Source organism: Thermothelomyces heterothallicus, assembly GCF_042370625.1.
Source record: "Thermothelomyces heterothallicus CBS 202.75 unplaced genomic scaffold P884_scaffold_13, whole genome shotgun sequence".
NCBI classification, from domain to species: Eukaryota; Fungi; Ascomycota; class Sordariomycetes; order Sordariales; family Chaetomiaceae; genus Thermothelomyces; species Thermothelomyces heterothallicus.
The window spans coordinates 614449-633750 of NW_027192574.1; the positions used below are offsets into that span (position 1 = coordinate 614449).

Here is a 19302-nt window from a genome sequence, read left to right on the forward strand (position 1 = left end):
GGTATTATTCTATAGGTTAGCCTTATAGTAGTATAAGTAATAACTATTACTAACTAAGAAGGAGACCCTATACCTAAGTATAGAGATATAACTTTAAAGGATTAAGGAATGATTTAGTATCTAGTTTAACTAAGTAGGTTAATAGCTAGTTTAGAATAGCTATACTAAAGATAACCTAGCCTTAGGCAAATCTATCCGTGAATTTGCTATAGACCTCTTCTATTATACCTAAGTCTAGGGAGATAAGATAAACTACTAGCTCCTAACTAGACTCTGGTTAGCGATAACTCCCTTACTCTATAAGCTCTACCCTAAGCTATACGAGATAGACACTATTGACTAGTACCTTCTTTACGCCTCTAAAAAATAGGAAGCTCTTTTAAAGGAACTTAGAGCTAAAAAGAGGTTAAGGAAGGTAGCTATATTTAATATCGATAATACCTTAGATAGGACTAGTAGTAATAATAGTAATAATACTAATAAGGAATAAGCTAATTAGTTACATACTAACCCCTAAAAGGGTGGTTAGGGTTAGCGGTACTAGACCGACCGTTATAGGAGAAGGGAGGAATGGAAATATAGGTATCTCCTATAAGAGGAGCGATTCTAAAGCCGTAACTAGGAGTCTTAACTAAAGAAGTATAATGACTAAGTTAGAAATAGCCGCCTATAGGGTACTAGAGCCTAGGAAAAGGGCAGATATAGCGACCGGAATCCCTACTTTAGACGGTTCTACTACTATAGCTAGAAGTATATTAACAAGGATAATACCTACTATTACTATAATACTATAATAATATCTAGTAAAGACGAGAAAGCCGAAGCTAAATACAAAGAACTTAAGGCTACTAGTTATCTTCTAATTAGTAACTATAAGTTAGAAACCGAAGAGGATACTAGTAAAGGAGAGGTATATTTCTTTACTACTATTATAGAAAACTACTGCTAGAAGGACAATAATAGGTATAATCTTTATAGTTAGACTTTTATAAGTTAAGAAAAGCTATACCGTCATTGGCGGTAAAACTATAAAAGGAAGCTACACCTACCCGAACTACTAATAGAAGAGCTTCCCTAGGCAGAACGAGAATTCGCGGAAAGCGTAACCACGTTATTAGGCACTATTACACCACTAGAACCGTCTACGGAAGCACTATAAGAAACTACTCTTCTCTCTTTTAAACCTAGCCAAGTTATAGAAGCAAATCTAAATACAGAAATACCCTTCTACTAGACAAGAAAGACATCCTACCTCTATATTCCGGTCCGAGCCAACCTAGGAGACCAAACTATAGACATTTACTTTGATATAGGTAGTTTAACTAACCTAGTCGATCAGATATAGATTTCCTAATAGGCAAAGAACCCCTAATAGATCAAGGGCAAGTCCTATACTTTTAAAGGAGTTAATTTAAGGACTACGATTAGTAAGCAGGTCGAGTTTAACTTCTATATCCTAGGAGAGGCTAGGAATACGCCTATTAATAGGTATATCTACGTTATAGCCAATATCATCGATAAACTTGCTCTAAAGATACTACTAGGCACCGATTTTATAACCGCTTACGGTGTCAAGATTGACTTTGTCAAGGGCATCTATACCTTTAGATCATTAGCTAATATAAAGGTCTATAGGGACGTTATAAAAAAGAACCTTAAGCCTATCTCTTGGAAAGTTACCGCTACCTGGTATACCGTCGTACCTATATACTCTACCTAGCTACTCGAGATATACTTTATTCTACTGCCCGATAACCTCCTAGAGAACAAGTACTTCTACTTCACCACTAGCTAAGAAGGAATCTGGGACGCTATAGTCACCTGGTATACCCTAAGGGTAGTAATTGTCCGAAATGATATTAATGCCCCTATAATTATCCGAAAAGGAGATAAGGTTAGCTATCTATTAGAATACTCAGGAGAAGATACCGCTATATAGATTAGCATGACAGATATAGAAGATATATAGGCCGAGGTTTAGGACGGAATCACCGAGTAAGAGTTAAAGAGAAGGCTAGAAGAAGCCTAGCACGTATACTACTAGGAAAAGGCTAATGGCGACTAGGAACTTCTACTAAACGCGATAAGCTTTTATACCCTATTATATAGTATTAAGAAACCTAATAATATCCTAGCTATCAAAAGCAAGGATAGCGTTAGTATTACTAATATAAACCCTAAATTTACACTTAAGGTAAAGGAACTTCTAGATAAATACGACCTCTACTAGGATAGGGGAATCGTATTGATACTAGAATACCAGAAGATATAAATCAATCTGGTTAACGGATAGTAAAAGCAAGTCTATATGGTTAGACCGTATCTAATAGGGCTTAAAGACCGTAAAGCCCTTAATAAGCATTATAACTAACTCTAGGTATCTAGGAGATTTACTTTTATAGATAAACCTACCCTAATTATATACCTAGCCTTTATTATATAGAGGAAAGTTTCCGAAAAGCCTAGGGTAGAGGTTAAGAAAAGCTAAAGTATAGTTAACCTACGACCATTAAATATAATCACGGTCCTAGATGTTTATCCCCTACTTGACTAGGATAACATTATAGCCGCTATAGTTAGTAATAAATTCTTTACGGCCTTAGATACTTTAGGATTTTTCTACTAGCTACCTATAGCTAAGGAGTATAGTAACTATATAGTCGTTATAAGCTACTATAGCTTAGAAAAATCAAATATAGTACTTATAGGTTTCAAGAATGTACTAGCCTTTATATAACGCTATATAGATAGACTTTTCCTAAAATACTACCATTTTATCAGGGTATATATCGACAATATCATCATCTTTAGCAAAACAGAGGAAGAATACCTCAAATACCTATATACTGTTTATAAAATCCTTAATAAGGCTTATATTTATATTAGGGCGCCTAAATCATTTATAGGCTACCCGGCCATAAGGCTCCTTAGGTATATTATAAATAGCAAAGGTATCGCTAAAACCGACGACTATATCACCGCCTTTAAGAAGCTAAAGTTCCTAGATATACTTAATAGTCTAGAGCACTACCTTAGAATGGCCGGTTAGCTTAGGAAGGGCATTCCATGGTTTAATGTAAAAGTAAGGCCACTTTAGGCGCGAAAGACGGCTCTAATGGCTATAGCATAGAAAGAAGGAAAGCTTGAGCCTAGGAAAGCCAAAAGAGCCCGGAAAGCGGTTACTTCTACTGTCAAGTTTACCCTAACTAAGGAAGAACTCGAATCCTTTAGGTTACTCTAGGAACACTTATATAACTAGGAGTTTCTCTATTACTACCGCCTAGAAAAACTACTATTCCTTAAATTAGATGCCTACTATAATAGCTATAGCGTTATTACTTTCTAGCTTAAGGGCGACTAGGATAGTAAGAAAATCCCTAGTAGGGATATTCCTTTAAGTGAAGTATAGCCTATCCTATTTATATTAAGAGTGACCATTAACATAGAAAAGCGCTATAGATCTATAGAGGTAGAAATTGCTATACTTATCTAGGTAACTAGGAAACTTTAGAAGATAATATAGTTAAATAGATACCTAGTTAATATCTTTATTAACTATATTCTAATGAAAGGGATAGTAAAGTATACGTCCCTAATCACGATAGATCTGGCTAAGGCTAACCTAAAACTAGCAAACGTAGCTAATTATCTATTAGGATTTAACCTTAACATCTTCTATATCCCTAGGACGTTAAATATAGTACCTAATATACTGTTAAGGTTACCTACCTAGGAGTAGGATAATCCGAAGGTTAAGAACAGCCTAGCAGATAAGCTTAGAGATATCTAAAGCGATCACCAGGACGCTAATACCTTTATAGCAGATATAACTATTATAGAACTGGTGCTTAGTGACGAATTTAGGGCTAGAATTATTACTAGCTATCCTAAGGACTAGAAGTATAGACCTATCTACCAAGCTCTCTACGAAAACGAGAAAGACTTGGTTAGAAATGACCGTACCGGAGCCAGAAAATATAAATGGCTAAAACTGCCTATAAGACTGTTTAAACTTTCGAACGGACTACTTTTCTATATAGATTTTGACGGCACTAGAAGACTTTGCTTACTAGAAAACTATATTAACCAAGTCCTTTAGATAGTTTATAACAATATATACCATTTCGGCAAAAACAAGATAATAAATAAGCTTATAGCTATTTATTTCTATAGGAAGGCCTAGAAGGTTTCAAAGTTTGTATAGTACTACAAGATATGTTAGGTAAACTCGACCGACCGTAACCTATTACTTGGGGAGCTCTAGCCTATTTGTACCTAGCTAATACCATTCTATACAGTAGCTATAGACTTTATTACTAACTTGCTATTAGCGCTAATAACTGGCACCCTCTAGTCACTCGAAGGCCATGCCCTAGTAGATATACTCTATACCGTAACGTACAAGTTTAGTAAAAAGAAGCTTCTTATAGCTAGCTACTATATGTATATGGCTAAAGAATAGGTAACTATTCTTCTAAGGACCTAGATATTTACCGACTAGGGAATACTAGCCTAAATCATTAGCGATTGTAACCCTAAATTCACATCCAACCTATAGAAGGAAATCTTCTTACTACTAGGAACCAAGCTACTATTTTCTATAGCCTACTATCCTTAGACTAATAGGCAGTCCGAACAGACGAACCAGACCATGGAAATCGCCTTACGGATAAACTTTGTAGTAAATTCTAACTACTTATAAGTCGAAATCCTACTAGCCCTATAGCATTACCTTAATAATATGCTAGTTACTAGCATTAGGAGGTCCCTAAATGAACTAGTATATAGATTTAAACTATACTTAGTTCTAGATATCCTAAGTAAAAAAACCGCTAGAACTAGTAGGTATAAGGCCTTAGAAATCCTATATAAGTAGTACCAGGCCGAAGCTAGTAAAATAATTGATCGGGCTATAGCACTAGCTAAACTATAGTATGACTAGAGATATATACCTACCAAATTCGAAGTTAGAGATACCGTTTAGCTACGGCTATACAAGGGATACCATTTACCTGGTAAACCTAATAGGAAATAGTCAGCCTAGAGAGTAGGACCATTTAAAATCAAGCGAAGGGTAGGAAAACTAGCTTATAAGCTAGATTTTCCTAAATCCTAGAAGGTCTATCTGGTTATATCTATCGCCTAACTCTACTACGTTAAATAAGGTCCCGATCCGTTTAAAAGAACCGTACCACTACTATAGCCAATTCTAGTTAACGGTAAGGAATACTAACGGATCGAGAAGATTATCGACTACTATATATATAGAAAGAAGCGCCTAAGGGTTAAATACCTTATTCGCTAGCTCGGATTTGATATAAAGGACGATTAATAGATTCCCTAGAGTGAACTAGAGGCTACTTCTAGCGAATTGATCTAGGAATATATAAATCGCCGTTAGATTTAACCGCTACCTAGAAAGAAACAAGGCTAACCCCCGAAGTAAAAGACTTCTAGCTAGACCTAGGGCATCGTACCTAGCTAGGAAGAAGCCAAATAATACCTAGAGATACATACCTTTAATAGGCTACCCCAAATCTATTTTAATACTAGAAAACCTATTACCATTTCTTATATCGTTATCTTTATTACTACTTTTATTTCAAACTCTACTATTTACTATATATAGGCTACTTTAAACCGTATATCTAGCTTAGTTAACTACCGAACAACCCGACTATTTAGTAAATAGGGCTAAATAGCCTACCTATTTAGTATAGTAGGGCTAAATACTAATAGCTTAAGCCTTCTTTTATCCTATCTTCAAAAGCCCTGCCTAAAAACTATAAAAACCCCTAGATTTCCTACTATTTTCTAGTTTTTCGAACCTCTTCAATTCTTCTATAATTTCTTTAATAACTACCTTCTTTTCTAACCTTTAAACCCTCTAACGCTAGCCTTTTCTATTAATGTAACTATATAGCTATTACCTATAACTTATATACCTCCATTTCCATCAAAAGGAGGCCCTAGAGAGTATTTTCCTACTACCTTTTGCTTTATCCTATCGCGTATATAAGAAAACCACTCACTTTCGCGACTTTTGCTAAGTTTTGTCGACCTAGAATAGCTTAGTTCTATTAGTTATAATGGCTAAGTCTAGAAGCAAGGCCAGAAAAAGCGATAAACAGGCTGCCAAAGGCACCTAGGGCCCTATAGTAGCAGTAGTAATAACTATAATAGCGACCCTAGCCACCGGAAACGAGCCTCTGGTTAGCTAGCAAGATGTACCCGTATCGTAGTCGGTAATAGCGACTAAAGCAGCCGACACCCCGGCTACCGCATTCACGCCTATTAATCGGTAGAAGAAGTAGATAGCTATAGAGGCGTCTAATCAGGTATAGGCCATACCTACGCCTATACTAGGCGTATACTCTAGCCCTATAAGCGAAAATAATACCCCGGCAGATAGCGATATCTAAGATCTCCTTAAGAACCTAGATATAATACTAGAAAGCGATATAGGCTTCATAGCTAACCTAGGTACCGAAGAGGAATTCTATAATAACCTAGCAATAGGTAGCCTAGTCCGAGTACGCTATAAAGAGGCAGCTATAGCCTTCGAGGGCAAAGATCCTAATATACTATAGTATAACCTATAGTATATACCCCCTTAAGTCATTAATACCTCTCGTAGTATTACCTATAATACTTTTAACCCTTTATATCTATAGTTTCTAGAGGATGCTATAGTCAAATGGTATTATAATAGTAAGACGGGCGTTATAGCCTAAGTCTCTAGAAGTGTAATTAATACGATCTATATTAGCAAGAGTAAGTACGAGGTAGTTTACCTACTAGCTATATACCACTTCGTTAATAGCCGCTAGTTATAGGGAGAGTAAATGACTATAGCTAGTTATAAGACCTTCCGTGGTATAGATAAGGACGATATTACTAAGATTCCCCGTTTAGAGGCTAAATTTGCCTTTGTCAAGATTAAGGGCAAAATAAAGATAATACTATTTAGTATCATTATAGATACCTCTGTTATAGTCAACCTATATAAAGCTACTAATAGCGATAATGACTATATTATACTAGCGCTGTTTTTCGCTAAGTACTATAAGACCTTAAACCTATAGGGAGGATTTTAGCCTCGTACTATTAATGGTAATATAGTATATAAGATAGGGGGTACCTATACAGTTATATATACCTAACGTATTAGTAAAACCAGGTAGGTCCCTATTAATATGATCAAGGTATACTAATATAAGTAGCTAGCTAACGCCTTCCCTAATATTCCTATAGATAAGAATACTATACTAACCCTTCTATTATTAATCAAGGTCACTATTACCAAGGTATAAGATATAGTAAATAAGAAGAGGCCTCTAACATTACTAACTATATGCTAGGTAATTCTGACGCTCGAGCCTACCGACTTCCTATCCTATAAATCAGATATAGCCTAACTAGAGTAGGACTATTAAGAGTCCGGCCCTACCAACGCTACCTAAGATACAACTATATACCTATACGTATATATTAGCTTACCTATAGCTATACTATAGGACACCAAGTAGTATAACAAAGAGAGTATATCAATTATTAATAAGACTATAGCTAATATTACTACTAGCCTAATAGCCTAGGCCTTATTATAGCTAGACTTGACACTCTAACCGCCTAAGCTAGTACCTTAGCCTACTATACCTATTAGGCATATATAGTATAGGGTACCTACCGGTAGATTCGCCTATAGGACTAAAAGGGACCCTAAGGACAAAGAAGAGGAGGCCAAATCCTAGGGTAGGCTTAATAAAGCGTATATTACTTTCGATAGCTTTAAGGAGGTAGAAAACACCCTTATAGGCATAGAGTTCAACCCCTTTACTAGCACCAATATCATTAAGTTAGGCCTATTATATCTACCTATAGCTATAATGATTAGGCCTATTAAGGACTACCTTACCTATACCTACTAGGAATACTATAGTAACAAGGAAATGCTTATCTATACCTACTACTAGATCTACTATTTCTACTAGAAGGCTAATAATAATTTATATAGGGCTAATATAGCTATATATAGCCTTAAGAAAAAGCTAGAAAACGCGTATAAGGCCTACTATACTACTAGTATAATACCTACTAGTATACTAGAGCCTAAGGAACTACTAGTAGCCTATATCTATATATTAAAGGGAGATAATAATACCTTAGTTAATAGTTACCTATTTAAACTTAGCTACCTTTATTATAGTCTAACTAGTTACTAGGGCCTATACTTAGCGCTTATATATATTACTATAGCCTATAACGCTACTAAAGATAATAAGACTAATAAGGACTTCGCCAAATACTAATACCTAGCTACTAAGGCTGACCTTCTTAATATAGGTTAGGCTATAGTCTAGAGATAGGATAAGGCTATTAGTAGCATTAAAAAGGACCTTAACTAAGTTAAGGAAGAACTTAAGTAACTAAAGGAGGCTTCTATAATTATAAATAATAACTATATAGCTACCCTTAACTAGAGGAAGGGAGTAGATAAGAAGATATAATAGCTAGAAGAAACGATTACCTAGCTTACTAAGCATACTATAGCAATTACCATACTATAAAAGGCTTCTAAGAGCTAAGAGCCTATAGCTTGCCTACCTCTACTAGCTACCACTAGACACGGTACTCCCCCGAGCTCGATTACCAGGCCGGTAGCATACCTGCCACTGCCTGTAGCCACTAGCTAGAAACGCCCACGCTTAGATACACCTACGTAAGAGAGTCCCTTATATAAGAGGGCCATTAATATGGTCTATAGTAACTATACCCTGGTCAAGGACGCCTAGGCTAGGGCTAGAACACTTATATAGCCCCCTTAGGAGCGTCTGTCTATAGTGTCGGCATTTATCGTAAACTTAGGAACGGCCGGGAAGAAGAAAGACTAAGGGATAGATAGATTTGATAATAGGGAGGACAAATAGGATACTTACTAAGATTATTACTATAGATAAATAATTAATATATCTACTAAGTTATAATAGGTTGTTATATTTTTCTTTTTAAACCCTGGTACCTATTATAGTATATAGCTATTAGTAGGTTAGATCCGACGGACCTACTAATAGGGATAATAAGCCAGGGGTTATAGATATGTATTTAGATAGTATCCCTAAGTGCCTCTGGCACTTGGAAGAATTAACGTATCTTATCACCACTTCTGCAGACCGTACCAGTTGGTCTAGGAGTGCCGCCCACGGCGCGAATACCGCTGTGGTGTCGTATCTTGTAGCCAGTCCGAGCTGTAGTCATTTGTAGCCATCGAGCTGTAGCAGAGATGATGGCCTATTGTATGGCCACATAAGTCCCGGCCTTACGGTTCCGGCTCCAGGAACGATACGTATGGCGGACGGCCTTGGTGGAATCAAACACGGCTACGGCTGTCGAGGACCCGAAGAAGAAGGCCGCCACGAGCAGGCCGCCTTGGCTTGTCGGCCTCTCTCGGTACCAGGGCGGAACTAGCGTCCCCATCGAGATAGAGGTGGGTGCCTTTAAAGTTCCAAGGAACTAGAAGACAGTGAAAGAATTGAAATGAATGCGGCATGAAGCGCGCTCATTCTTTTTTATCTTCTTTTCCCTGTTTCGTTTTCTTTGCTGTTCAAGGTTCCATGTGGGAAAGGATGTGAAGATGTTCAGCGCCAGGGTAAAGACGAAGGGGAAACTGAACCCGTGGCGACCTGGAAAGTTATCTGCTCAATGCCGTCATCTCGCACTCGGCTACGAGATTCAAAGTGGCGCTGATCTTGAATGGAATGAAATGATTGGGACCCCGCACACATATTATCCCTAACCCCGGGGGGAAGGAACACCAGCACCGGAAGCACAAGTGGGCAAGAGTGGCCGAGTGGGCAAGATCGGGGCTACAGTGGGCGAATAACGTAGGCTGTCGCGTGTGCTTGTTGCTTCACTCACTAATTAGGTAGTTAGCGCACAAGCTACGGAGAAGGGCTGGAGGTTCGGCCGATGTGGCAATGCCAAACCCTCGATTGAAACTTGTCGTGTACGCAATGAATTGCAACTGCGAGTTATTAACTAGTGTACAGGAGGTAGCACCACCCACACACACGCCGGGAGCGAGTCAGCAAACAACATTCCCTACGCGGCACGTGAGCTATGACGGACGAAACTGACACTAAGCAGGTAGGTCAGTAATTAATTAGGTTCTGCCTTTCCAGATCGAGCCAACATTTAAATGTAGTAGGAACTCGGTGAATAAGACTGACATGTAGGGATAAAGAAAGCCAAAAGAAGAATACGATTGTGGCTAATTAATTTCCAGAACTCAAATTCCGTGCTAGAGCCTTGAGATATTGAAAAGCAAGACGCGCCTCAGATGACCTCGCTGAGTGGTCTCGACCGTTGACGTCCCAGGATCTGCCTGCCGAACCCAGAGCTCCGACTTCCCGAAACCCGAAACCCAAAGGATGCAATTAGCTCTACGGGGAAATGACGGTTCTCGGTCGCCGACCTGTTTGCCGGGCGCAACGAAAAGGACCCTGAATCCAGTCTGTAACTTAGTAGGTTCTGACACAACAGGACAAGGAGCCGAACTCTTGGAATGAGCTGAGTGTGATGATTAATTAGAGCGTGATACCAGGAAAGCGTGAGAACTCTGCCGCCAGTCATATTGCCAAGGGCGCGGTTGAAGGAGAGGATATACTTCAGGGAGGTAAAGCCGTGTTAGGAAACACTGAAAAGTGACGCAGGTGGTTGATTGGAATATCATGACTTCCTCTTTCTTTCTGTAACGCCCCTCTACCGCGCTATTTGCCTTGTATCGTCGTTTCTTTTCTTTTCTTTTATTTTTCCTAAACTTCCTCTCACCGTAAATACCAGTCCCTATCCTCGCTGTGGTCGCATTTTAATCGCAGCCCCAACCACCTAATTAATTATCTAACTAGGAATGTCACACTGCTCTAAAGGGAAAAAAAAAAGAAAGTCAGCAGTGTAGCCCTGGGGTGATAAGCAGAGAACATCTAATGCTCCAATTTCATTCTCCCCATGCTCCGCAATTTCCCGTAGTTCGCCCGTGCCTAAATGCCCATGTCATCCGTGTTGTGTGTGTGAAGGGGAACTCTTCGAGAGGGGCGTCGTAATAGAAGTTGTAGGAAGGGGGGCAGATCGGGGGGCTAGCACGCAACCGGCCACGGCTCGCTCGTCGTTAGAACCTGATGCGGACCCTCGTTCACCACAGAGGATTACTTTGAACTAATTAGGTACGTTGCCAACATCGGGGGCAGACAATTTTTTAGCCTGTTCATGGGGTCATTGGGTAGGTTTCAAACATTGTCTAATTAAACCAACCTGCCCCCGGCAGCGATATGCAGCCGTTAACGCACCATGCAGGAGGCACAGAGGAGAGCATGCTATTTTTCTACTTTTCTTTCTACGACTGGTAAGCGCTCAATAGGTCCTTTCAACTCTCGGTTGCTGGCATACGTTATACACTATCTCAGTGCCTCGCGGAGGACGGTCCGGTCCGACTCGACGAACATGCTGCCGCAAGGGAAACGGGGCAATATCACTTTTAGAATATGATGTTCATCCGCCACGGGATTTCCTCTCTTTCCTTTCTATTTAAATTATTCGTTTTGAGCTCAGGCAAGATAAATACATATATACGATATAGCTTGGGACACTTGCAAACGACGAAATGCATACTGCTCCGTAAATTACTCCGTAGTGTGGCAGGAGAGGCTGGGCGGGATCGGAATCTTGCGACGCGCCTGGCGCCCGATTTGATCCTGTGGCCCCATCGGCGGTTGCCGATCACGTTCCTAATGCATTATTGTGCTCAGTCGCGGGCAGCAGACCCATGCGTGGAGTTTCAAAGGTCGGAGTCGTCGCAGACCGACCTTTCTGCTGATCCCCGCGGTCTCGGGAGTCGCTCGAAATGCGGATACCGACGCAGTGCATGTCCACCAGGGTGAGACAGCGGCGAGCTGGAAAAATGCTGATCTTGAGCGGGTGACGGATATGATGGCTCCGTGATAAACGGCGGTCGGGCCTTTCGAACTTGATGGAAGAAAGGCTCTAAGCTCAGTGTAGTGTACCGTGTAATTAGAGTCCTTCGTAGGGTAGCTAGAGAATACATACATGCATATTACCTCAACACACACGCGGTGTGAAGTGCACCTACTGTGTAATCATCCCGGATCCACAAGGGTCTGGCGAATCAAGGTGTCTTCGTCGCTGTAATAGCCAGCCGATGGATACCAAGATGGGTCACCTCCGATCCTGGCGCATCGAGGAGATCGGCGGTGTCGCGGTTGCGCCGGACCATGGGTTGCGCGCCAATCGACTTATTCCTTCCTGCGTCGCTTGCGGGCGAGGGCGCGATCTACACCGAGGTAATAACGGCCGGACGAGCAGACGTGAGGCTTCCGTTTACTGTACAAGGAAACGAACTTCTCAATGCAGCGTACGGATTATTAGAGATCAGGAAATGGAATGACATCGAACCTGGCCCATTGGTCCTTCCACACGCGTGCTCGATGATGTAGGTAATATAGTGCTCAAGTCGCCCGTTGTCCAGTCACGCTGTGCGAGCAATAACTAATTAGATCTCATAGTCCCAGCTCGCTTTCAACATTGGGACAGGTTGAAACTGGTATGTACTGTACATATATACTCCGTACCGATGGATCAACGCGTGCAGATTGCCAATGAGCTGTGGGCAGACCATGTCGGCCCATTTTTGTTTTGACGAAAGAGCGGAGTGTGACTTGTTTCAAGATCAAAAAACAAAGTTTGCTGGTTCAGCCCATGATAAATTAGTGTGCATACCGTACTACTGCGTAGTGTACAAGTAATTACCGCCCAGGTCCCACATTCGTCCCATGGCCGGCCTTACAGCTGGAAAAATATGGGAGTTATGCCGACCTCCGTCCGTCTTACACCTGGCTGTAGGGCATATGATAGTAGTGTAACAGAACACACCACGAATACTTTCCGTACTTGGTAGGTAGGTAGGTAGGTAGGTAGGTACGGATGTAATTTACTAGCACACTACTCCGTAGTGTGGTATATTATGCATGTACTGTACATGGTTACACTACTGTAGTGTAGTACGGCCAGACGAGGATCGTTTCCTCGCGCTAGCGGCAGTTGTGTAGGCTAAAATCACCCCCAGTCCAGGAACCAGGGCCGAGGGCCGTGCAGTGATCGTCAGACCAATACCGGCATAATCGAAGGTACCAGGGAGCGAAAGCCGAGAATTGATTGCGGATGCGTGTACCATGAACATTGGCCCCTCCGTCCTTCTCAGGCTTTCTCCTCAGAGGCCCGGCGATCGACCATGTCCACGAAACCACGGACGCCCGAAAAGGCAAGGAGACAGCGGCAGCACCGAGCCCCGGAGTGCCGTCCGAGGAAAACGACCAGCTCGCCAGGGGTGGTCCCCCCGAGACGAGACACTTGCGCAGCGCAATCCTCCGCGGGCGGGTATATGCTAACGTTCCGCGGCCATCACGCCCCTCATAATTTCTTCGACGCACGCCACGCCTTTACCCTGTTCCGACTAGATTGGGGCCCCGATCGCGCCACTAATCCGTGACGTGGACCACCGCAAACCGACATCGCCGCCATCCAGATAAGGTTGGCGGCAGGGTTGCGTGGCAGAGAGCATGGGACCAGACGACAGGAAGGGGTCTGGTTAGCGCATAGCTATCTATTAACGAAGCAATGTCGAGATACTAGTGTAGACTACCACCTACCATGTCTGGTTGAGTCCCGGCCCTTGGGTGACGATCGCATCACCACTGCGCTAAGACCGTCTCGCTAAAACAGAGCCAAAAGCTCGAGATCTCCGGAGCTCGTTGTCGCGCTTGTGCTGGTATATATATTAGCCATCCTCGACCCCCGACTTCTCCAGCAGTGAGTACATACCCCAGAGACCCTGCCGCCTCCGCACTTCGACGCAGCCTCGTCTTTCGTCGCCGAACCACGCCCTCGCGATGACTCGTGCTCTCGTCATCCTGCTGGCTGCGGCCGCAGCCATCCAACAAGCCGTCGCCGCGCCTATTGCTCAGAACGGAGCTGAGGGCGCCGCTAAGGAGAAGCGCCAGGGGAGTGCCCTCCCTCCATTCCCTACCGGTGACTTCCCTTTCCCTACCGGCGGTTTCCCTCCTGTTCCTACCGGCGGTTTCCCTCCCATCCCTACCGGCGGCTTCCCTCCCATCCCCACCGGCGGCTTTCCTCCCATCCCAACTGGCGGCTTTCCTCCTGTTCCTACCGGCGACTTCCCTCCCATTCCCACGGGTCTCATTCCGGGCTGGCCTCCTGCGAACCCTGAAGAGGCTCCGGATAAGGAGAAGCGCCAGGGGAGTGCCCTCCCTCCGTTCCCGACTGGCGGCTTCCCGCCTTTCCCTACCGGCGGTTTCCCTCCTTTCCCCACTGGCGGCTTTCCTCCTGTTCCTACCGGCGGATTCCCTCCTTTTCCCACAGGCGGCTTTCCTCCTGTCCCCACCGGCGACTTCCCTCCCATTCCCACGGGTCCCGCCCCGGGCTGGCCCCCGAACCCCCCGGCCGAGCCCCCTGTGAAGGCTTGAGGAGTAGGAGCGTGGTCTGACGCCACTGCCGCCCGAATGGGCTGACTCGCCATTTTCCCCCACGGACCCCGCTTTCGGCTCGGCCTCGCGTTCCACCCCGGCAAGAAGACGACCTCGTTCAGCCGCCCGCCTCCGCCTGCGACTGCTTCGAGCGCTGCGGCTCAGAGGGAAAACCACGATAATCTGGAGGCGAGTGGGTGATGGATCAAAAGGGACTTGGAAGAATTTTGGTGTGAAGGCCCGTTGGGAAGGAAGAGTGTTCGGAAATCGGGTGTTCTGTCTGCCCTTAAACAAGCTTTGCTTCGACCTAATTCTTGTCTTACTTCCGTGACTTTCTCTGGGTGTCTCAGTCCTGGCGGCACACATATGTAATGTCATCGAACGAGGGGATGTTGAGTGTTAATTCGAGATTTAGCTACTTGAAAAATTTCATTTCGTTAACTAGGATTGTGTGTGAAGTGATGGCTGGAGTGTGCCTTGTAATTAACCTAGCACGAGGCGTATGAGTTATGCGCAACCTGCCGAGGCCAATGTGCGCCATGAAGCTCACAATTGTACGGATCCGTATGTACGATCAGGTGTGCTGGCTGATAAACCCTCGCGCGCCAAGATTCAAGTCGTGGGCAACCGTGTTCTCATAGAGGCACCTTTCCCTTTTTGTGACAAGTTAGAGGGGTGAACTTGGTTGTCCCAAGATTTAACTAGTTAATTACACTAGTTAAAAATTAGGTTAGCACCCGCCTCCCGCCTCCCGCCTTCCCCCCTCCCGACTTCCTGTCCCACGCTGCAACCAGCATCCCGGGGAAGGCGGCCACTAAAAAAAGGCAGTCGTATAGAACACTTGCCTCCCTCTTTGACTTCGGCGATTCTTGCAACCGCTTATGCCTCTTTTCGACCGGGCTGACCTGTGTATGTAGTTATGTACTATGGAGTAGGATTGTACATACAGTACTGAATCTAGAGGACCTGGATCGGGGCGCCCCTCTCGAGCTCAGCGCAGTCGCTTCTCAATTGTGGGCCGATGAGAGATGTGAGACAGTTCCGCATACATTCCCGTTCGGCTGTTTGCAAGTGCTCACGTTGGGAAGAGGCCAACAGCAAATGACGGTGGGAGCGAGCCTTTTAGCTGCATGCAGTTGCAAGTCTAACTCCCTCCAGATCTGTGCCCGATCTAGCCAGGCCTCGACCGGGGTGGCCGCATGAACGACCCTTTGCACGCCTTAAAAGGCAGCCAGCCATTCGAAATCCGGGGTGATGTCCCGGGGATGCGGAGCCCCACCGTTTTCCTCGGTTATTCCCCCACAGCTTGTTATTAGCTCGACTGCAAACAGACCTGTGTTTGGCTCGACATGCGAATCATTCGACGGCTCCCGCGGGCCCAAACGTGCCATGGTGGGCCGTCGGTCACACCACGTGCCGGACGTTCGGCTGCTGCACATTTTATTATACAGCGTGGCAACCCCCGAGCCGTGGGCTGACAATCGACAGTTTTTGCCCGAGAACTGATTGCTCGCCCGGCTACAGCTTCTTGGACGAGCCCATATTTACTTACCCCTCCTTCGCCCTGTTCCCGTTTCTGTGACTGCGAAGTCACTCGCCCTCTTTCTGAACAATCCGATCGCCTTCACTCTTCCGAATAGGCTCGAGGCCAGTGTACTGCGCAGAATTATAATCCGGTCCTTTCCCGCTTCCAGTCGTCACCAACATTACAGCCATCACCGCTGCCGCCAGATCCCACAATTAATATGGACCGGCAACAATCATCAAGGCTCCTGAGCACTTCAGCACGCGTACACCCACCATATCTTCCCTATCTCCACAATGCCTCCCGAACGCGAGCAAAGAGCCTGAAATGGTATTACTCCCCTTTAAACCCCTGAAGACAAACAAACATATACCGACATGTATGTATGTATGTACGTACGTGTGTGTACACACAACGCCACACGTGCATGTACGGGATAAATTTGCCGACCGTCCTTCTCTCGTATTATCCACCGTGACTAACAAGGAGCTAACACCACCGGGATCCCCCCCCCCCCCCCCTTTTCACAGGCTCCCGCCCCTGGCAGCGGTCGTCGTGACAGCGGGCTACGCCGTGTCCACCTACCGCGGCGAGATCGCCGGCCTGGCGACGTCGTCCCCCTCCTCCACATCCTCGGAGCACCACACGTCCGCCCTCTCCCCCGAGCAGGCCGAGGCCGAGCAGCTGCGGCGACGGGAGGCCGCCATGGCGGACGCGTATGGGGATCGGAGCAGCCTGGAGGAGCTGGAGAGGGCCGTGGCCGTCTACGAGGCGCAGCGTGGGGCCAGGTAACTCTCTTGGCCGTGCTAGGTACCTTCTTGGAGGGCGAGAGAAAGGGGACCTTGGGACCTTGGGACCTTGGGACCTTTGGCTGGTTGGGGCTGAGGGAGCGAGTGTGAGCTGCCTGGTTCACCAGCCGACATGGCGGCACGGCTTGCGAGATATTTATGGCATCGCACGGCTTTTGTTCGAATTTCATGATATCCTGGCGTTTATTAGGGGGGAGTTCGGCGTTCCATCGGCTCGCGGCACCTCTGGTTTCGGAATCGGACGGCCTAGCTCGCGGTTTTGAATGGGCTCTTTTTGGGCAAGGGCGCTATTCACTGCATGTGATTCCCTGCTTTGGTGGACTCCCGTCCCTCGGTGGGGCGACGAAGAAGTCACTTCTCAGTTGGTTCTAAAACAAAACAGCTGGTTAAAGCTGGGAATACTGTACCATAGTATACACAAAAGAAATAGTTGCTCTTCAAGGAGGATATCCTCATTGTCAATTTTGACCGAGTACAGTGTACAGAGCTGGCCTGAAAATGATCGAGTGGCTTACTCTCAATCGCCCGAGGACAAGGATGGAGCAGCAAGTGCTTCGAGAGGCATTCTGCACCTGCACGGAGAACGCTCCACCTGCTCCTCGGCAATATCTTGGTAAGCGCGTGGTCACGACAACGCTACTTCATATCGATATCTGCGTAAAATATCCCTAGGGGTTGCAGTCTTGTTCAAAAAGTCACCGCATACGCCATGAGCCCGTTCCTAACAAGGTGGATCGCTTTCACAAAAGTGTACCCTTTCAGCTGTGGCCATGACTCCTCTTCGCCGAGAGGAATGGTCCTCATTATATGCAAACTACCTCTTGAGAGATTTCGTTTTCGAGCTCTTGCCCTCGGCGATCTCCGCCTCCTCGTCCTCCCATTCCCCATTCTCTTCCATCGCCGCGTTGACCTGCTCTTCGGCATCGCCCTCCAGCCCTTCGCTGTCGAAGCCATTCTCGTCCTCATAGAGGTCGCTATCGTACTCGTCGACGTCCATCTTGTCATCGTCCCTACCGTCCTTGTCTCCGGCGGCGTTCTTTTTCCCTTCCTTTGCCTTGCGTTTCTTTTCGATGTTCTCCTTCTGCTGCTTCTTGCGCGCCTCCTTTTCTTTCTTGCGCTGCTCCCACCTCTTCTCCAGCTCCTGGATCTCTTCCTTGGTTTTGTGGACATACTCGTGCCACATGACCTTGCCCGCACACATGCCTTCCTCAACCTTGGTCATCCTCAAGCGCATCCGAGGTCCCAGCTCGACGAGCTTCACGGCGCGCCGCTCGACGTTGTCGTTAGCTCCACCCTCCTCATCATCGCTATTTTGTTCCGCAGCTCTGGCCTTGCCGCTGTGGACCCGTTTCGTGGTGGTCTCCATAACTTCGACTTCGGCGTCTGTATCGGGTTCACTGCCGCTGGTTCCGTCTGTCATGTAGCCCTCTCCATTCTCGCCTCCAATCATGAACTCTGATATATCCCTCAGATTCCCAAGATTTGGAACCCCCCCTTTCTTCCCCTTCTTGGATTTGAGCATTTTCTCGGCAGCGTTGAGCCGCCTCAGTGGCTTCGACAGCCCGACCGCTTTTGTCGTGATGGCGTAGTGCCGAAAGTTTATGACGAACGTCCCGTCCTCGGACTGCTCGCGGTTCAGAAGCAATACTCTCCTGATCGACTTCAGCGGTGTTGTCTGGGGGTTGATGGGCGGGAAGAGAGATTGAAAGGCGGTCGTGGTGAGGGACTCGAGGTGCCGTGGCACCTTCGTATGCGCATCGGAAGAGGGACTAGTGAAGTTGTTCATCACTAACTGCAGAGGAAATCAGCAAACAGCTATTTTGAAATCCTTCAAGAAACATACCAGTGGGGGAGTGATGTATTCCTTTCCACCGCCCTTGGGATGCCTCTGAGCCCTCCTCACATCCTTCGTCAAGGAGTACTTTTCGACTCTGAAGTGGAACGTAGGACCTCGCGGCGCAATCGCCAGGCGCAAGTTGGTGTTCCCGGACTGGGACCTCGAGAACAGGAGGAGATGAGTGACACCGAGCGGGCCGCACATGGTGACATAATCCCGCAATCTGTTCGCCTTCCGTTCCTTGAGCCGGGATGCTGTCCCCGGTTCCATGACCCGTCGAACATCGGTGGCCAACTGACTGACGCTGGTTCCCACTTCGCTGGCGCCTATCCGAATGACCATGCTCTTTGGGTCTTTCGGGTTCGCATGGCCATTGACCGTGGCCGGATTGTTCGCGCCGACATGCGTCCTCTTTTTTGATCGTCTTTTCGCCATGGTGATGGTGATGTCAGATGAGTAAGGTTTGATGGTGTTCGGTCGTTCTGGATGAAGCTCCGAGACCAATTGACTGACGTTCGAGACGCTTGACAGCCCGGCAAAAATTTCGGTGGGGCAGCGCTTTATCGTGCATGTCCC

At 45.6% G+C, this 19302-nt stretch overlaps 5 protein-coding genes across 5 annotated transcripts; 2 read left to right on the plus strand and 3 right to left on the minus strand.

Moving 5' to 3' along the window:
- Window positions 1-11453: 11453 nt before the first annotated feature.
- Window positions 11454-12289, minus strand: P884DRAFT_278146 (uncharacterized protein; the record flags this gene model as incomplete). Its single annotated transcript, XM_069443156.1, has 6 exons — window positions 11454-11530; window positions 11629-11644; window positions 11683-11750; window positions 11862-11893; window positions 11929-12074; window positions 12236-12289. The coding sequence occupies 6 exons, from the start codon at window positions 12287-12289 to the stop codon at window positions 11454-11456; spliced, it is 393 nt and encodes a 130-aa protein (XP_069297091.1).
- Window positions 12290-13553: 1264 nt separating this feature from the next.
- Window positions 13554-15047, minus strand: P884DRAFT_260417 (uncharacterized protein). Its single transcript, XM_069441444.1, has one exon. The coding sequence runs from the start codon at window positions 14931-14933 to the stop codon at window positions 13761-13763; it is 1173 nt and encodes a 390-aa protein (XP_069297092.1). The 5' UTR covers window positions 14934-15047; the 3' UTR covers window positions 13554-13760.
- Window positions 15048-15994: 947 nt separating this feature from the next.
- On the plus strand, window positions 15995-17178 carry P884DRAFT_244732 (uncharacterized protein). The gene is made up of 2 exons (XM_069440390.1): window positions 15995-16410; window positions 16611-17178. The coding sequence occupies exons 1-2, from the start codon at window positions 16301-16303 to the stop codon at window positions 16870-16872; spliced, it is 372 nt and encodes a 123-aa protein (XP_069297093.1). The 5' UTR covers window positions 15995-16300; the 3' UTR covers window positions 16873-17178.
- P884DRAFT_260419 (uncharacterized protein) lies at window positions 16989-17398 on the plus strand. Its single transcript, XM_069441445.1, has one exon. The coding sequence runs from the start codon at window positions 17028-17030 to the stop codon at window positions 17259-17261; it is 234 nt and encodes a 77-aa protein (XP_069297094.1). The 5' UTR covers window positions 16989-17027; the 3' UTR covers window positions 17262-17398.
- Window positions 17399-17520: 122 nt separating this feature from the next.
- On the minus strand, window positions 17521-19208 carry P884DRAFT_260420 (Brix domain-containing protein). Its single transcript, XM_069441446.1, has 2 exons — window positions 18733-19208; window positions 17521-18681 (listed from the first exon to the last, which is right to left on the minus strand). The coding sequence occupies exons 1-2, from the start codon at window positions 19159-19161 to the stop codon at window positions 17704-17706; spliced, it is 1407 nt and encodes a 468-aa protein (XP_069297095.1). The 5' UTR covers window positions 19162-19208; the 3' UTR covers window positions 17521-17703.
- Between the last annotated feature and the right edge of the window lie 94 nt (window positions 19209-19302).

Coding starts and splice junctions, on each gene's coding strand:
- P884DRAFT_260417 (XM_069441444.1), bottom strand. CDS start 14,933: ATGACATTACATATGTGTGCCGCCAGGACTGAGACACCCAGAGAAAGT.
- P884DRAFT_244732 (XM_069440390.1), top strand. CDS start 16,301: ATGGACCGGCAACAATCATCAAGGCTCCTGAGCACTTCAGCACGCGTA. Junction 16,411..16,610: donor CGAGCAAAGAGCCTGAAATG/GTATTACTCCCC, acceptor CCCTTTTCACAG/GCTCCCGCCCCTGGCAGCGG.
- P884DRAFT_260419 (XM_069441445.1), top strand. CDS start 17,028: ATGGCATCGCACGGCTTTTGTTCGAATTTCATGATATCCTGGCGTTTA.
- P884DRAFT_260420 (XM_069441446.1), bottom strand. CDS start 19,161: ATGGCGAAAAGACGATCAAAAAAGAGGACGCATGTCGGCGCGAACAAT. Junction 18,682..18,732: donor AATACATCACTCCCCCACTG/GTATGTTTCTTG, acceptor TTTCCTCTGCAG/TTAGTGATGAACAACTTCAC.